Source organism: Leptopilina boulardi, unplaced genomic scaffold (assembly GCF_019393585.1).
Source record: "Leptopilina boulardi isolate dan_hultmark-lab unplaced genomic scaffold, ZJU_Lbou_2.1 LbouV2_97, whole genome shotgun sequence".
NCBI lineage: Eukaryota > Metazoa > Arthropoda > Insecta > Hymenoptera > Figitidae > Leptopilina > Leptopilina boulardi.
The window spans coordinates 825,001-845,620 of record NW_026138046.1 but is presented as its reverse complement, the minus strand read 5'-3'; the positions used below and the strand labels follow the sequence as shown (position 1 = coordinate 845,620).

At 28.0% G+C, this 20,620-nt stretch overlaps 2 protein-coding genes across 3 annotated transcripts in view; both read left to right on the top strand.

The window, feature by feature from the left end:
* The window catches only part of LOC127290940 (ubiquitin carboxyl-terminal hydrolase 48-like), a 152,184-nt gene extending 138,518 nt beyond the window's left edge, over positions 1-13,666 (top strand). For both annotated transcript variants that reach the window (XM_051319782.1, XM_051319784.1), the window contains exon 18: positions 12,416-13,666. In XM_051319782.1, coding sequence (XP_051175739.1) covers positions 12,416-12,438 — 23 coding nt within the window. In that variant the 3' untranslated portion in view covers positions 12,439-13,666. The remainder of the gene's footprint in view (positions 1-12,415) is intronic.
* Positions 1-20,620, top strand: part of LOC127290941 (zinc finger protein rotund-like) — a 403,126-nt gene that overhangs the window by 1,158 nt on the left and 381,348 nt on the right. The window lies entirely within an intron of this gene.

Sequence of the window (20,620 nt, the reverse complement as noted above, 5' to 3'; positions counted from 1 at the left end):
AAGTAACTAAAACTTGGAAGTAACTAAAACTTGAAAGTAACTTAAACTTGGAAGTAACTAAAACTTGAAAGTAACTTAAACTTGGAAGTAACTTAAAGTTCGGGTCATCCTAAACTTAAAAGTAACTTAAACTTAAAATAACTTAAACTTGGAAGTAACTTAAACTTGGAAGTAACTTAAAGTTCGGGTCATCCTAAACTTGGAAGTAACTTAAACTTGGAAGTAACTTAAAGTTCGGGTCATCCTAAACTTGGAAGTAACTTAAACTTGGAAGTAACTTAAACTTGGAAGTAACTTAAAGTTCGGGTCATCCTAAACTTGAAAGTAACTTAAACTTGGAAGTAACTTAAACTTGGAAGTAACTTAAACTTGGAAGTAACTTAAAGTTCGGGTCATCCTAAACTTGGAAGTAACTTAAACTTGGAAGTAACTTAAACTTGGAAGTAACTTAAAGTTCGGGTCATCCTAAACTTGAAAGTAACTTAAACTTGGAAGTAACTTAAAGTTCGGGTCATCCTAAACTTGGAAGTAACTTAAACTTGGAAGTAACTTAAAGTTCGGGTCATCCTAAACTTGAAAGTAACTTAAACTTGGGAGTAACTTAAACTTGGAAGTAACTTAAACTTGGAAGTAACTTAAGCTTGGAAGTAACTTAAACTTGGAAGTAACTTAAACTTGTAAGTAACTTAAAGTTCGGGTCATTCTAAACTTGGAAGTAACTTAAACTTGGAAGTAACTTAAACTTGGAAGTAACTTAAAGTTCGGGTCATCCTAAACTTGGAAGTAACTTATACTTGGAAGTAACTTAAACTTGGAAGTAACTTAAACTTGGAAGTAACTTAAACTTGGAAGTAACTTAAACTTGGAAGTAACTTAAAGTTCGAGTCATCCTAAACTTGAAAGTAACTTAAACTTGAAAGTAACTTAAACTTGAAAGTAACGTAAACTTGGAAGTAACTAAAACTTGAAAGTAACTTAAACTTGGAAGTAACTTAAAGTTCGGGTCATCCTAAACTTAAAAGTAACTTAAACTTAAAATAACTTAAACTTGGAAGTAACTTAAACTTGGAAGTAACTTAAAGTTCGGGTCATCCTAAACTTGGAAGTAACTTGAACTTGGAAGTAACTTAAAGTTCGGGTCATCCTAAACTTGGAAGTAACTTAAACTTGGAAGTAACTTAAACTTGGAAGTAACTTAAAGTTCGGGTCATCCTAAACTTGAAAGTAACTTAAACTTGGAAGTAACTTAAACTTGGAAGTAACTTAAACTTGGAAGTAACTTAAACTTGGAAGTAACTTAAAGTTCGGGTCATCCTAAACTTGGAAGTAACTTAAACTTGGAAGTAACTTAAACTTGGAAGTAACTTAAAGTTCGGGTCATCCTAAACTTGAAAGTAACTTAAACTTGGAAGTAACTTAAAGTTCGGGTCATCCTAAACTTGGAAGTAACTTAAACTTGGAAGTAACTTAAAGTTCGGGTCATCCTAAACTTGAAAGTAACTTAAACTTGGAAGTAACTTAAACTTGGAAGTAACTTAAGCTTGGAAGTAACTTAAACTTGGAAGTAACTTAAACTTGGAAGTAACTTAAACTTGTAAGTAACTTAAAGTTCGGGTCATTCTAAACTTGGAAGTAACTTAAACTTGGAAGTAACTTAAACTTGGAAGTAACTTAAAGTTCGGGTCATCCTAAACTTGGAAGTAACTTATACTTGGAAGTAACTTAAACTTGGAAGTAACTTAAACTTGGAAGTAACTTAAACTTGGAAGTAACTTAAACTTGGAAGTAACTTAAAGTTCGAGTCATCCTAAACTTGAAAGTAACTTAAACTTGAAAGTAACTTAAACTTGAAAGTAACGTAAACTTGAAAGTAACTTAAACTTTAAAAAACTTAAACTTGAAAGTTACTTAAAGTTCAGGTCATCCTAAACTTGAAAGTAACTTAAACTTAAAAATAACTTAAACTTGAAAGTTACTTAAAGTTCAGGTCATCCTAAACTTGAAAGTAACTTAAACTTGGAAGTAACTAAAACTTGAAAGTAACTTAAACTTAAAAATAACTTAAACTTGAAAGTTACTTAAAGTTCAGGTCATCCTAAATTTGAAAGTAACTTAAACTTGAAAGTAACTTAAACTTAAAAATAACCTAAACTTGAAAGTTACTTAAAGTTCAGGTCATCCTAAAGTTGAAAGTAACTTAAACTTGGAAGTAACCTACACTTAAAAATAACTTAAACTTGGAAGTAACTTAAACTTGGAAGTAACTTAAAGTTCGGGTCATCCTAAACTTGAAAGTAACCGTATTGGTGCAGTACCACCCTCCCAGTACTGGCCAACCTGTACTGAGTCGATATTGAGCCAGTATTGGCTCAAAGAGATTTTCTTTTTGATTAATACTAGTTTATATAAAAAGTTCTAAAGTGAACCCGATGAATCTTTTTGTTTAAATATTTTGTTCATCAAAATTTTTTCAATTTGATTTTATTTTTCAAAATTAAAATTTACTTTATTTTGCTTTTCTGTGGGTAAAATTATTTTTAAAAAAAGTTTCCTGAGACCAAGTCTAAAACATTTTGCAAGATTTTCTTTTTGTTTTCAGATATATGCAATAAACCAAAAAAAAAAAAAATTTTAAACGATCAAACTAAAAATAAATAAATTTTGTTTATAAAAAATTAATATTTTTTAAAAATAAAATTTTATAATATAAATTTAATTTACAAAAATTAAATACAATCGCAAGTAAAATTGCACAAATGTTATATTATCAATAATATAAAATATGTAATTAACCTTTCTTAATAGAAATTATAAAAAATAGTTAAACCAACAAACTTATAAATTTCAATGGTCAATAAAATTATTGTCATTTGTTTCTAGATATGTTATTCTTCAGTTTTTTTTTCCAAAAGTGAATTATAAACAAAAATTTAATGTTAATTTAAAAATAATTTAGATTAATTTTTTTTTTAATAATTACCTAATTTCAGGAATTTAGTATATTCATTATTTATTAAATCATTATAATATTTGTGATGAGTTAATTTGTAAACTAATTTTGTTTTATGTATAAATTGAATTTAATTCAATGTTAATTTATTTATATTTTGATATAATAATTAATAAATTAAAGTGAATAATAAAATAATTAAATAGTTAATTGCATATAATTATATACATTATATATAATTATTTTATAAACATTTTTTTTTACTGAACTGTTTTTTTTATATATTATAAAAACTTTGGTTTTATAATAAACATATTTTTATATTTATTTTTTTGATTTTTTAAAATAATAATTTGCAATATATATATTATTATAAGAAGGTATGAAAATTTTTGGTGTTTTCGATTTTATATATAATAAAATATTAATTAGTTAGTTGACTAATTTAATTAATATTTCATTTGTCTTGGGTTACTAAAAAAATTCAGACACTTTTTCCTAAGTATACCAAAAAAAAAAAAATATTACCTGGAGTGAAACTTATCTTTCTGTTACAGTTAAAGTTTTCTTTTCGTATACAATAAATTACAAAACTGCCAGTACTCGGCCAGTACTGAACCAGTAGTGATTACCAATACTGGTGCCAACTCTGGTAGCCAATACTGGTAAAATGTTATCATCCCAAAGTTACGCCAACTCTGGCGCCAATACTGGCTGCCAGTACTGCGCCAGTACTGCGCCATTAGTAAATTTTTCATTGAGATTAGTTTCCATATTTGTTTCGAAGCGGAAAACACGAGTAGTATTAGTATTAGTAGTAGTAGTAAACTTGTACGAAATAATATACGTCGCTAATTTTGAAGCTTATATACCCGTGGTGCATATGACGTGCGCTTTTGAGGGGGGGGGTTGTTTTGGAAGGAGGGTTAAGGGGGTTGAGGGGGGGGAAGAGAAGAAACTATATGGCGCGTGTTCCTGAATGCTCTCGCCTCCGAGTTTCGTACTTCTAATGAACCCAGTTCGCCAAACCATTAATAACCCAAAAGGACACTGGCTGGAAAGCGAGAAAGATATATAGAATATCCATATAAGTTCCCTCCCCCCGGAAACCGGAAACAAACAACTATCAGACAAAAAGAAAAATAGTTTCTCCTTAGAGAAGAGTAATTGAAAAAAAAATTGTTTTTGTTGAAAATCTCAAGTTTTAAATAATTAGAATTAAAAAATAGAAAAAAAAAATTTAAGGCTGATCTTTATAGAATAACCCATTGGGTCATTCTTTCTCAAATGATCCGGTATATTTCAAAGTGACATATGAATATATTATATATTATTATTATTAGTATAAATTATTATTATTATTATTACTATTATTATTACTATTATTATTATTACTATTATTATTATTATTATTATTATTATTATTATTATTATTATTATTATTATTATTATTATTATTATTATTATTATTTTTATATTTTAAAGTTTTCAAATTGATTTATTTGTTAAATTTTTGTTCAATATGAGTGTAAAAAATCCCAAAAATGTTTTAACTCATTTTTTCAAGTTTATAAATAAGCAGTATTAAAAAAAAAAAAAGTTAGAAATCTTAAAAAAAAAAAGAATCAATTTTCCCTCTTTCTCTCTTTTTTTTCTTCATGTTTCGTGGGAGCTGTAGGTATATTTGGTATGGGTTAAAACGACATAATGGTCAGTCTTGAGTTTTAAAAATTACTCTCTCTCTCTCTCTTTCGGCTGAATGAATGTTTCGAAAGTTATACTTATTATTACATTACCGAATAATATATATATATATATATATATATATGTATCCATGTGCAGAGAACCAGAAATACGTTTTCGAAATTAAAGTCGAACACTAAACATGAAAACGCCAATGGCATATATTTTTATTTGAGTTTTACTTTCGAGGAAAGAATAATAAATATATATATATATATATGTTTCGACTTTTTTAAAAAAATGAAAAAAATCATAAAATTAACCCAAAAAAACATTGATTTAAAAAAAATTTTTTTTTTTTTTTTTTTAATTAAAAATTATTGTTAAAATGACCTTTCTTTTTAAACCTGATATTAAATTTTTTTTTTGATATACTAATATATACTTTGAATCTAATTTGTACTTATAATATGCCTACATTAAGACTATCTTAACATTGAATTTATTTTACATTAATTATACAATTATCCTCCTTTAATCCTATAAATTTTTTTCTTCATCAACCCTTAAATTATCCTACTTTAATTCTACATTTATCTTACATTAATCCTATATATGTATATATATTCGAACTACCTTAACTCTTTATTCTATACTTTAAAACTTCTGTAATCCTACATTGAATCTATATATATTAAACCTGCATTAACACTAGATTTATCCTACTCTAACCCTTATTCTACATTATCCCTAAATGTATCCTACTTTAATCTTACATTAATCCTAGATTTATTCTGCATATATATTTTTTGCGCTACTTTAATTTTTTATCTTTATTTATCCTACCTTAACTCTACATTTATCCTACATTGAGTTTATATTAAACATATATATATATATATAGTAATCTGTATTAACATTTCTTCTACTCTAACTCTTATTCTACATTACTTCAAAATATATCCTATTTTAATCCTATATTCATTCTAGATTAAGTTATTTTACTTTAAGCCTACATATATCCTACATTAATCCTACATTCGAACTACCTTAACTTTACAATTATTCTACTTTAACTCTACATTTATTCTACTTTAACTCTACATTTATTCTACTTTAACTCTACATTTATTCTACTTTAACTCTACATTTATTCTACTTTAACTCTACATTTATTCTACTTCAACTCTACATTTATTCTACTTCAACTCTACATTTATTCTACTTTAACACTTTATTATTAATCCTACATTCTACATTTCCAAAAAGTTTTTTTTACTCTACATTTTTAAAAAGTAAAAATTTCCCCTATTCATTTTATTTCTTATTTGTTTATTTATTTTTTTTTTGATATAAGATTATAACGCTACTTATAATATTCGCGTCTGACTTTCTACTCGACTTTCTATATATACACACACTTTCAAAGATAAACTTTTCCAGTCGAATAGTATATAGTAAAGGGAATTTCCTTTTGTTTCTTTCTTATATATATATATATATATATATACCGTAGTTGATCCATTGACTTTATTTTATGTGATCAATGTATATGTGATCCTTTTATACAATGATGGTGTGTATATATATATAGAAGATCAAATAATACGATTTGCGCTTCACTGAATTTTCACGAAACGTTTTTCCTTCACGCGGAAATGACGAGATTTCACCCCTTTCTTTCGATATATATATATATATATATATATATATATGGTTATAAAGATACTCTTCCATTTTCTCTCTGGTCAAAAATCACTACAAGAATGACTCATTACTATCTTTTTGCTATCAATAAACAGTGATTAATGACCAAAAAAAAAAAAAACAATGATTAAATAAATAATGATCGAATAAATTTTTTATCTCTTAAATTTTAGAAAAATGATGAAAAAAATGCATAAATCCTATCTGAACATTATATTTTAAAATACTAATTTAAATCTATACACTATATGCGCTTACCTTACCTTGACTCTTATTTTAATTCCCTACAATGACACTATTTTAATTCCCTACGTTGACACTATTTTAACCCTACTTTAACCCTAATTTAATCATATTTTAAGCCTTTCTTAACTTTACAATTAAGATACATTTATACCTTTTAAACTATACTTTATAAGCCTTCATTTAATCTACTTTAACACTATATTTACCTTACATTGTCCTACTTTCCCTTGACTCTATTTTAGCCCTTCCTTTAACCTAGTTTAACCCTGCCATAACCTACTTTAACTCTGCCATAACCTACTTTAATTCTACATTCATCCTACATTCACCTTTCAACCAATTCATATAAGGCTGCTCTGAACCTACGTTTACCCTAAATTTAACCTACTATAACACTAAATTTAACCAACATTAACCCTGCAAATTTTCCTACATTAACTCTGCAATTTTTCCTACATTAATCCTACATTTATCCTACTTTAACCCTAAATTTATCCTACACTAAACCTTCATTTATTCTACATTAAACCTCTACCTTCACCCTACTTTCACACTTTATTGTCATATGTTTACATTAAATCTGCCTTTAACCTTATTTTACGCTACATTTACCTTACCTTGACCCTATTTTAACCCTGCATTGACCCTTCATTGACATTAAATTAAAATGCTATGACTCTTTATTTACCTAAAATTTAGATCATATTAAGTCTATGTTGACACTACATTTACCCTAATTTAACCCTACTTTAACCCTACATTGAATCTATATTAAATCTAAGTTAACCCTACATTAAGTCTACTTTAAACCTATGTTGACTCTACATTGAGCCTACTTTAAACATTTAGTTGGACCTACTTTGACCCTTCATTGCCTCTATTTGAAGACTGCAGTAAACCTACGTTGATCATATTTTGACACTGAAACCTAATTTAATCCTACTTTGACCCTACATTTAACCTACTTTAAATCTACATAGAACCTAGTTGAACCTTCTTTTATCCTTCATTGACCCTACATTGAGCCTACTTTTACCCTACATTGAGGCTATTTTTACCCTTCATTGACCCTACATTGAGTCTAATTTAACCCTACGAAGAACCTAATTTGAGCCTATTTTTACCCTTCATTGACGATACATTGATTTTATTTTAAATTTAAGTTGAACCTACTTTTACCCTTTATTGACTCTACATTAAGTCTACTTCAAACCTAAGTTACCCCTACTTTAACCCTACATTTAACCTACTTTAAATCTGCATAGAACCAAAGTTGAACCTACTTTTACCCTTCATTGACTCTACATTAGGCCTACTTAAAACCTAAGTTACCTCTACTTTGACCCTACATTTAACCTACTTTAAATCTGCATAGAATCAAATTTGAACCTACTTTAAATCTGCATAGAACCAAATTTGAACCTACTTTTACCCTTCATTGATCCTACATTGTACCTACTTTTACCCTGTATTGACTCTACATTAAGCCTACTTCAAACCTAAGTTACCCCTACTTTGACCCTACATTTAACCTACTTTAAATCTGCAGAGAACGAAATTTGAACCTACTTTAAATCTGCATAGAACCAAATTTGAACCTACTTTAAATCTGCATAGAACCAAATTTGAACCTACTTTTACCCTTCATTGATCCTACATTGTACCTACTTTTACCCTGTATTGACTCTACATTAAGCCTACTTCAAACCTAAGTTACCCCTACTTTGACCCTACATTTAACCTACTTTAAATCTGCAGAGAACCAAATTTGAACCTACTTTAAATCTGCATAGAACCAAATTTGAACCTACTTTTACCCTTCATTGACACTACTTTGAGCCTACTTTTAACCTAAGTTGACTTTACTTTGATCCTACATTGAACATATGATAAACCTCAGTTGATCCTACTTTAACCCTACTTTGAACTTTCATTGACCTTATATTGAGCCTAATCAAATAATTAAAAAAAAATATATTTTTATTTAAGAAGAAAATTTAATTTAAAAAAAATAAAAATCCATATCTTTAGCCTTATTTGACTCTACTTTGGCGTTAAATTGAACCTTCATTAACCTTAAATTGAGTCTTATTAGTTATTTTAAAAAAAAAAATTTTTTTATTTAAATTGAAAATTTAATTTAAAAAATCAAAATTTCTTGTTTTGTTTGAACCTAAATTTAAAAAAAAAAGTTTTCTGTTTCGTTTGGAATTTAAAAAGAAAAAGAAAATATATATATGAATCAGCATTGATATTTGTTTTGAAATTAAATAAAAATTACTCAATTTTGTATCATATATGCATACTTTAAAAGGAAAAAAAAGAGATAAAAATTAATAGTAATTTTTGCTACAGATACATTAGTTATACATATATATTAAGAGGCTATTAGTGTGTCTGTCTCTCTGTCTCTCTGGCTTTTAAAAAATATTAGAGTTAAAAGGAGTAAAATTAGAAACTAATTTTAACTTAAAAGGATGGAAAATTTGTATCGGTATCTTTAATTTTCGGTTGTCATTTAAATGACTGAAAAAATGATGATGTTACAATTTTTTTACCATTTCATTTTTGGAGTTTTCATAATATATATATATATATGAATCATTTGACGCTTTAAAAATATTTTTCTTTTACCACTCTAATGGATAATTAATGACTCCGAGCACGAACCCATTATTGAAAATCGTTTCAAGAAATTGCTATATACAATCCTTTTTTTTTTTTTTTTTTGCATCTCATGTCGATGATGTGTATAATATTTAAAAACCGATTCATGAATGTGAGAAAGTCATTATCTATCTTTTGCCTTGTGAAGTAAATGTCAATTAAATTTTTAAGATATTAAAAAAGGAAAAATTTTTTTTTTTTTTTAAATAAGAAATTTTAGTATTAAATAATTACTTTTACGATTAAAAAAAAATTTTTACTATAAAAATTTAATTTAATTTAATTTAAAATTTTCTATTTTCTTTATTTATTTTATTATTTTAGTTCAAAGTAAAAAAATTGAAATATAATTTAATTAAATTAAAAATTAAATTAAAAATTGAATATAATTTAATTAAATTAAAAATTAAATTAAAAATTCAACTAAAAATTAAATTCAAATAAAAAATAAAATTAAAATTAAAATAAAAAAAAATTATTACCTAAATTTGTTTAATGTTTGTAAATTAATTCACAATAATTGCACAACTCTCATTCTACTTTCTATTTCGTTTAATTTTTGTCAAGTTTCATTTCTATGACAAATAATAATAATTCGCCTTTTCCCTCTTTTAACATGATCCAGAAGCTTCTATAAACACTTAGCTTAATAACAAAGAAAAATTAAAAAAAAAAAACCAGAAACACTTACTTCCATTTTTTTCTTGTCATTTATTTATCACTTAAAAACTATTTAGTTTGTTTATTTGTTTTAAGAAAAAAAATTTTTTTAAAAAACTAGAATTTCTATACAATTTAGGGTATTTTTTTTACAATACTTTACATTGAACCTACTTTGACACTACATTGAATCTATATTAAACCAGAGTTGATCCTACATTGAGCCTACTTTAAACCTATGTTGAACCTACATTAATTCTACGTTAAGTCTAAGTTGACCCTACTTTCATCCTATATTAAGCCTATATTAAACCCAAGTTTACCCTACATTGAGCATACTTAAAAACTAAGTTAACCCTACTTTGACCCAACATTTAACCTACTTTAAATCTACATAGATCCTTAGTTAAACCTACTTTTACCCTTCATTGTGCCTGCTTCAATCCTTAGTTAACCCTACATTGACCCTTCATTTAACCTACTTTAAATCTACATAGAACCTTAGTTAAACCTCCTTTTACTCTTCATTGACTCCACATTGAGTCTAATTTAACCCTACGTAGAACCTAACTTGAGCCTATTTTTACCCTTCGGTGACCATACATTGAGTTTATTTTAAATCTAAGTTGAAACTACGTATACACTTCCTTGACTCTACATGAAGCCTATTATAAACCTAAGTTGACCCTACTTTGACTCTACATTGAGTCTACTTTGACCCTACATTGAGCCTACTTTAAACCTAAGTTGACCGTATTTTGATCCTTCATTACTTCTACTTGAATCCCACAGTATAACTATGTTGATCCTCCTTTGACCCTTTTTTAACCTTACACTACGCCTAATTTAACCCTACAAAGAACCTACTTTTACTCATCATTGACCCTACATTGAGTCTAATTTCACACTACGTAGAATCTAAGTTGAGCCTATTTTTACCCTTCAGTGACCATACCCTGAGATTATTTTAAATCTCAGTTCAACCTACGTTTACCCTTCATTGACCCTAAATTAAGCCTAATTTAAACCTAAGTTAACCCTTCACTGACCTTACATTAAGCTAACTTTAAACCAAAGTTGAACCTACTTTGACACTTTATTACTACTATTTGAATCATACAGTAAAACTTTGTTAATCCTTCTCTGACCCTTTTTTAACCTTACATTGAGTCTAATTTACCCTACAAAGAACTTAAGTTGAGCCTGGTTTTACTCTTCATTAACCCTACATTGAGCCTACTTTAAACCTATGTTGACCCTCCATTAACCGTACTTTAAGCCTAAGCTGACCATACTTTGACCCTACTTTGACCCTACGTTTAACCTACTTTAAGTCCACATATATCCTTAGTTAAACCTACTTTTACTCTTGATTAACCCTACATTGAGTCTAATTTAACCCTACGTAGAATCTAAGTTGAGCCTATTTTTACTCTTTATTGACCATATATTAAGTTTATTCTAAATCTAAGTTGAACCTACTTTTACCCTTCATTGACCCTACATTGAGCCTATTTTTCCCCTTCATTGACCTTACATTAAGCCTAATGTAAACCTAAGTTGGCCCTACTTTGACCTTATATTAAGCTAACTTTAAACTAAAGTTGAACCTACTTTGACACTTCATAACTACTATTTAAATTATACAGTAAACCTTTGTTAATCCTCCTCTGAGCCTTTTTGACCTTACATTGAGTCTAATATAACCCTACAAAGAATATAAGTTGAGCCTGATTTTACTCTTCATTTACCCTACATTGACCCTACTTTAAACCTATGTTGACCCTCCATTAACCCTACTTTAAGCCTAAGCTGACCCTACTTTGACCCTACATTTAATCTACTTTAAATCTACATAGATTCTTAGTTAAACCTACTTTTACCATTGATTAACCCTACATTGAGTCTAATTTAACCCTACGTAGAATCTAAGTTGAGCCTATTTTTCCCCTTCATTGATCCTACATTAAGCCTAATTTAAACCTAAGTTAACCCTACTTGGAACCTACATTGAACCTACTTTAAGTCTACATAAAACCTTAATTGAGCCTACTTTTACACTTCATTGAACCTACATTGAACCTACAACCTACTCAATTATGAATTTTATTAAATAGAAATTCGGTTAAATAAATTTTTTTTATTTAATTATATATTTGCAAAATGAAAATTCAGTTAATTAAAAATATTTTTTTTTATTGAAATTCAGTTAAATGAAATTTAGTTAAATACAACATATTTAATATATATATATATATATATATAATTTGTTTTAATAGAAATTCTAATTTAAAAAATTCATTTTAAAAATTATAATTTTATTTTCCTTTGCATATTAATGAAAAAAACGCCAATTAAAAAAATTCTATTATTATTATTACTATTATTATTATTATTATTATTATTATTATTATTATTATTATTATTATTATTATTATTATTATTATTATTATTATTCTACTATGATATTAATAAATAAATAATTTTTTTTCTCTGTTTCAGGTACCGAATTAGTTCACAGCTGATGCGCATCACCAGTAATATAATAAACAAGTTCAATTTTTTTTATTAAAAAAAAAAAAAAAAAATTTATATTATTACTGTAAATCTAGAATTAAAATAATATTTTTCTACGACTTTCATTTAAAAGAAGAAAATAACAATTCGACTGAGATAATAATAATAATAATAGTAATAATAATAATAATAATAATAATAATAATAATAATAATAATAATAATAATAATAATAATAATAATAGTAATAGAATTTGATGATGATTATTATAATAATGACAAATGTGAGTGTGTGTATATGTATGGTATATGTGAGTGTGTGCTTTTTTTATATATATATATATATTTAAGTACAAGTCTGACAATTGCGCATCAATATTGTTCTTCCAAAAAAAAAAAAAAAATTAATAATTATATATAAAATTGTAATTTTTTTTCTCATGTTATTTTGTTTTTCTATTTTAAGCAACAAAAAAAAAAATCATTGACTTTGTTCCATTTTGTAAATAAATAATTTTCTAAAAAAAAAAAAAAAAAAGAAGGAAACCTTAAAACAAAAATTTTCTTCATTTCTAGTAATTTTTTTTTTTCATATCATAATGTGTTTGTATTTTTTTTTTTTTTACAATTTATTTCACAACAAAGTTAATTTCCCCCCTCCCTCCTTTATTATTAATAATAATAATAATAAATTTTTAAAATAGAAATTATTAATTTTTTTTTCTTTTTTTCATTAAATGCGAATTGTCACATTTGTTTATGGATATTAATAAAAAAAAAAAAAAAAATTAAAAAAAAAAATTACTCAGAGAGAATTGAATGAGTGTGGATGAAAGAGAGAATGAAATTTTACATTGTTTTTGATATTGGTTACAAAAAAAAAAAAAAAAAAAAAAAAAAAAAAAAAAATGTTTGTCATATATTATATTATATATATAATTTAGAAAAAGAAGAAAAAAAAAATTGGGCTTTCAATTTTCTTATTCGGGGTAGAACATTGTTATTTTCTCCCATTTTCCCCGATAAAGAATAATAATAATAATAATAATAATTAAAAATAAAATGAAAGCCAAGATATGCGATAATGGTTTGTACTCTACTTTGTAAGTATAAACAAGTTTAAAAAAAAAAATTAGATTTGATTGTTTTTAGATAGAAAGGATCGTTTTAGAGCTAAAAGTTTATTTATTCCTCCATTGTGAGGTTGAAAATAAAGAATGCAGATTTTTTATCGAAATTTCGCTGTGTCTTTACTTACCATCCTTTTTTTTCCTTTGACTATTTTTTTCAAATATTTTTAAATTTTTAGAGGAAATTTAAAAAAAAAAATATTTAATTTTTTTATGCGCCTTGGATATAAACATATTGGATTGAACCTTAATTAAACCTAAGTTAAACCTATTTTTACCCTTCAAATTTATACATTAAATCTATGAGTTGATTCTATTTTGAACCTTCATTCACGTAAAATTAAAATCATATTAAACCTACATTTACCCTAAACTGACCCTACTTTTACCCTGCTTTAACCCTACTTAGATTCTAATTTGACCTTTAATTAAACCTAAATTAAGCCTACATTAAACATCAGTTCACCTTAGTTAGACACCTTCATTACCTCCTATATTAAGTTACTAAGCCTACATTAAACGTATTTTAATTCTACTTTGACACTTTTAAACCTTATATTAAGCCTAATTTGACTCTATATAGAACCTAAGTTAAGCTTACTATTACCCTTTACTGACCCTGCATTGAGCCTACTTCAAAACCTATATTAACCCTACTTTTACTCTTCATTGACACTACATTGAGTCTACTTTAAACCTAAGTTGATCCTACTTTAGCACTACATTGGACATACTTTAATCCTAAGTTAACCCTACTTTGATTCTGCATTGGCACTACTTTGACCTAACAGAAAATCTATATTAAGCCTTAGTTGACCCTAAATTGAACCTACTTTAAACCTAAGTTGACACAAATTTAAGCCTAAGTTGATCCTACTTTGATCCTGTATTGAGCCTACTTTGAACCCAATTAGACCCCACTTTGACCCTTCATTGCCTTTTTTTTGAAGCCTACAGTAAACCTACGTTGATCATATTTTGACCCTTAATTATCCTTACATTGAGCCTACATTCAGACTACTTTAAACCTAAATTTCTCCTACATTAAACCTACTTTAAACCTTAGCTGATCCTACTTTAACCCTACGTTGAATTCATAATAAACCCACATTTATCCTACTTTGACCCTCCATTGATTCTATATTAAACCTAAGTTGACTCTACACTAAGCATACTTTAAATCTACATAGAACCTTAGTTAAACCTACTTTTACTACTACCTACTTCCATCTTTTTCTTGTCATTTATGTATCACTTAAAAACTATTTAGTTTATTTATTTGTTTAAAAAAAATTTTTTATTAAAAACTAGAATTTCTATATAATTTATGGTATTTTTCTATAATACTTTACATTGAACCTACTTTTTACCCTACATTGAATCTATATTAAACCACAATTGATCCTACATTAAACCTACTTTAAACATATTTGACCCTACATTAACCCTATTTAAGCCTAAGTTAATCTTACTTTGATCCTATATTAAGCCTATATTAAACCTAATTTGACCCTTCATTGAACCTACTTTTAATCTATTTTGACACTACTTTCACACTTTATTGTCTCTACATTAAGCCTACTTTAAACTTAAGTTGACCTTATTTTAACTCTGCATTGAACCTACATTGAACCTAATTTAAAACTACTTTAAAACTTAGTTGATCCTACTTTAGGTCTACATTGAGCTTACTTTAAACCTAAAAGTTTATCTTACCCTAACCCTACATTAAACTTATAATAAACCTGCATTGACTCTTCTTTGACCCTACATTGAGTCTCCTTTAAACCTAAGTTGACCCTACTTTGACCTTACATGGAACCTATATTAAAACTAAATTGATCCCACATTGAGCCTACTTTAAACCTAAGTTGCTCCTACATCGAACCTACTTTAAGCCTTAGTTGACTCTACTTTAACCCTACGTTGAACTTATAATAAACCTACATTTATACTACTTTGACCTTCCATTGATTCTATATTAAACCTAAGTTGACTTTACTTTCACCCTAAATTGAACCTACTTTACGTTGATATTGTCCGTACTACCCTTCATTGACGCTAAATTGAGTCTCCTTTAAACCAAAGTTGACTCTACTTTGACCTTACATGGAACCTACATTAAACCTAAATTGACCCTACATTGATCCTACTTTAAACCTAAGTTACTCCTACATTGAACCTACTTTAAGCCTTAGTTGACCCCACTTTAACCCTACGTTGAACTTATAATAAACCAACATTTATCCTACTTTGACCCTACTTTTACCCTACATTAAACCTACTTTGAACTGATATTGACCGTACTATTATTCTTCATTGACAATAGATTTAGTCTACTTTTAACCTAAGTTGACTCTACATGGAACCTATATTAAACCTAAATAGACCCTACATTAAGCCTAGTTTAAAACTTAGTTGATCCAACTTTAGGTTATAATAAATAACTTATAATAAACCTCGATTGAGCCTATTTTGACCCTACATTGAAACTGCTTTAAATCTTAGTTGACCCGGGTACATGGAACCTATATTTAATCTAAATTGACCCAACATTGAGTCTACTATTAATCTTTAGTTGACCCTACTTTGACCCTACATTGAGCCTACTTTGATCCTACATTGAGACTACTTTAAACCTAAGTTGACCCTACATGGAACCTATATTAAACCTAAATTGACCCTACATTAAGCCTACTTTAAACTTAAGTTAACCCTACTTTAACTCTGCATTGAACCTACTTTAAAACTTAGTTGATCCTACTTTAGGTTATAATAAATAACTTATAATAAACCTGCATTGACCCTACTTTGCCCCTACATTGAGCCTACTTTGACCCTACATTGAAACTACTTTAAACCTAATTTGACCCGGGTACATGGAACCTATATTTAACCTAAATTGACCCTACATTGAGTCTACTATAAATCTTTAGTTGACCCCACTTTGACCCTACATTGAGCCTACTTTTATCCTACATTGAGACTACTTTAAACCTAAGTTGACCCTACATGGAACCTATATTAAACCTAAATTGACCCTACATTAAGCCTACTTTAAACTTAAGTTGACCCTACTTTAACTCTGCATTGAACCTACATTAAAACATAGTTGATCCTACTTTAGGCTATAATAAATAACTTATAATAAACCTGCATTGAGCCTACTTTGACCCTACATTGAGACTACTTTAAACCTAAGTTGACCCTACATGGAACCTATATTAATCCTAAATTGACCCCACATTGAGTCTACTTTAAACCTTTAGTTGGCTCTACTTTAAACCTAAATAGAGCACTATTAGTTAATTTTACCAAATTAATCATACTATTTTTTCCGAAACTAGTAAAAATATTTTAAGAATAATAATTACTGTATACATTTTGCAAAAGTAAAATCAAATGTGCGCACGCTCGTGTTTGGGAGAGAAAGAATTATTATTTTTGAATGAAAAAGAAAAAAAAATGCCGGGAAAAGAAGGATAAAAAGAAGAAGAAAAAGAAGAAGATCCGTTTGGCGTGACGAGAGTTCTCGTGCGCGTTAATTAGTTCGGTAAAGAGGGAGGGACATGGGCTGCTGTGTGCGGTACTAGGTGGTCTCTCTCTCTCTCTCTCTTACTCTCTCTTCAAATGTGTGAGTCATCATTACCTCATTTACTTCGTAAAACAATCTCTTGCCCCTGTGTAGTTCGATGGATTTAACTATATTAAACTTGCCACCGCGTAATTAAACTTTCCAAAGGGAGAGAGTAAGAGAGAGAGAGAGAAAGAGAGACTGCAACATAAAATATATTTATTTTCAATTTTTTATTTTATTTTTTTCCCCTCCTGACAATATAAAATAAAAAAAAAAATTTCTTTACCTCTAATTTTACAGGATTTTCTCATTTTTCCCGCTATACTCTGTTTGTATTTTCATTTTTATAAAAAAAAAAGAATAAACTTTTTTTAAAATTAGAAAAATTAGAAAATATTCTTTTGATGGAAAAACTGACAATCTTTTTTGGTTATTTATATTTATTTTTTTTTATTATTTTAATACACGGATAAAAAGATTTACCTAGAGCAGCAAAACTTTTCACTATATACTATATACATACTAACTATATACTATATATATATATATACTTTCAGGTAAATCTTTCGTTATTCTAGTGAAACATTTTGCTGTTTCAGGTAAATCTTTTTTTTTCCTGTATTAATTATTTAATTATCATTATCATTACTATATTATAAAAAGATATCGCCGCCGCCGCCGCCGCTGATTCAAGAATTCTTGACCTAGGAGGGGGGAGTCCCCCCTCCTAAATTTTGAAGTTATGTTCGTTTCAAGGCTCTAAATATAGCCGCAAGTCCCCCTCCCTCCGTCAAAAATGACCTAAATTTTGAGGTTATGTTCGTTTCAAGACTCTGAATATAACCGCAAGTCCCCTCCCATCCCCCGCCAGAAATGACCTAAATTTTGAGGTTATGTTCGTTTCAAGGCTCTGAATATAGCCGCAAGTACCCCCTCCCTCCTCTCACCCCCCCTCCGTCAAAAATGACCTAAATTTTGAGGTTATGTTCGTTTCAAGACTTTGAATATAACCGCAAGTCCCCTCCCATCCCCCGCCAGAAATGACCTAAATTTTGAGGTTATGTTCGTTTCAAGACTCTGAATATAGCCGCATATCCTCTCCCCTCCCCCGACAGAAATGACCTAAATTTTGAGGTTATGTTCGTTTCAAGGCTCTGAATATAGCCGCAAGTACCCCCTCCCTCCTCTCACCCCCCCTCCGTCAAAAATGACCTAAATTTTGAGGTTATGTTCGTTTCAAGACTTTGAATATAACCGCAAGTCCCCTCCCATCCCCCGCCAGAAATGACCTAAATTTTGAGGTTATGTTCGTTTCAAGACTCTGAATATAGCCGCATATCCTCTCCCCTCCCCCGACAGAAATGACCTAAATTTTGAGGTTATGTTCGTTTCAAGGCTCTGAATATAGCCGCAAGTACCCCCTCCCTCCTCTCATTTCCCCTCCTCCGCCAAAAATTGACCTAAATTTTGAGGTTATGTTTGTTTTAAGACCCTAATAAAGCAGTAAGTCCTTCCCCCTTCCCTCATCTCTCTCTGTATTTCCTGCCAAAAATGACATAAATTTTGAAGGTTATGTAAATTTCAAGACTTTCAATATAGCCGCAAGTGAAGGTGGAGTTTCCGCCAAAAAATGACTTGAATTTAAAGGTTATGTTCGTTTAAAGACATTTTATAATAATTTATTGGTTTTTTAGGCAATTTTCATTGAAATTATTTTTAAAAATAATTTCTTAATGTCGATTTTAATTTATTTAATTATTTATTTATTATTAATTTATTTAATTTATTAATTAAAATTTAATAATTTTAATTTTAATAATATTTATTCAGATTTCAATGAATTTGTAATAATAATTCTTTGAAATAGGTGGTTCATTTGGAAAAATAAGATCAATGGAAAATTAAAAAAAAAAAAAAATGATTAAAAAAGGGGGGTTGGCGCGCGAAGCGCGCTGGGGGGCGTAGCCCCTCTAGTTATTAATTATATTTATATAATTAATTTAATTTTCATTAAAAATAGAATTTAATTATTTTTATACAAGTTGAAATAATTTATTCAGGGATTTTGTTGGATTTTACTTATATATGTATCTAAATAATTTTTTTTTTTTTTTTTCCCGTCTGGGGTGAATTTTTAGGCCTCACTTAGATCGTTTCTCGTTTGTTAATCCTTACAAATGCCAGTGTCGTCCAGGTTTTTCCCTAATTTGTCCCACAACCCGCATCAAGTGCCTTTTATATAATCTTGACGAAACACCATAGCAAACTGATGATGATACCATAGACAAACAAGGAAAAATCTTTATTAACGATTGGATAGGGGGGAGGGGAGTGTGGGTGGCTATTAGTGAAAAAAAAATTTTTAATTCCTCAAATTTTTATACCAAAAAAAAAAAAAAATATATATATATATATATATATAATTTTCTAAATTTTATTTGCTGTTAAATTTTCTGTATTACTGAATTTTTACCGATTCTTTATATAGTTATTGAGTTTTTTTTTAATTAAAAATTTTATAGTATTACTGAATTTTTACCAATTTCTTATACCGAGTTTTTTTGATAAAAAATTTTTTTTATAGATATATGTAAGAAAATTTTTATTTTATAGATTTTTTCTTTATTCAATTCATTAAACGAAATTTTTAGGTTAGATTAATTAAAAATTCGCGTCACCTATGTAGCAAAAAATATATGTTTCTAGAATTCTACATCAAATGTATATCGATATAATATATACTCTATACTCTATACGCGCACTTGAAAAGATTCCACGGTAAGTGCCCCCTGGCGAGATTCTATCAGAATTCCGCCGGAACTTCCAAAGTAATTCCATCGTCGGAATTCCATCGTAGTTCCAAAGAATTTCCTATGGGATTCCGACGAAGTTCCAAAAAATTTCCGATGGGATTCCGACGGAGTTCCGACGGAATTAGAATTCTAAAAGTTTTGAAAAAAAAAAATTAATCGGAATTCCGTCGGAATTCTATCGGAAATTCTTTCGAATTACGTTGGAAGTTCCGGCGGAATTCTGATAGAACCTCCAGGGGGCACTTTCTGGGTAATCTTTCCAAGTGGGTACACTATATATTCTACTCCTCTAATCATACTATCGCCCAAAGTAAATCTAATTATTATATTCTCATCATATATATATATACATGAGAATAGATATTTTGTTTTGTATTTATTATTCATCATTAATATAAAACAACCTTTTTTTCTTTTAGCTTCTTTTGTTGTTCGCATAGTCGCCTCTGAAACAAAAAAAAAAGAACAATTTTTATAATATATTTAAAAATGATATTTATCTTTATTTAAATTTAAAAGTTGAAAATAAAAAAAATCTAAAATTATTAAAAAAAAAAATACGTTTATTTAGAGATTTTCCCAAAATTTTCCTTTTTTGATCCTAAGAGATGAAAAAAGGGGAGAGAGCGGTGAATTTTTTTTCCCCAACATTTTCCCCTATATATATATAT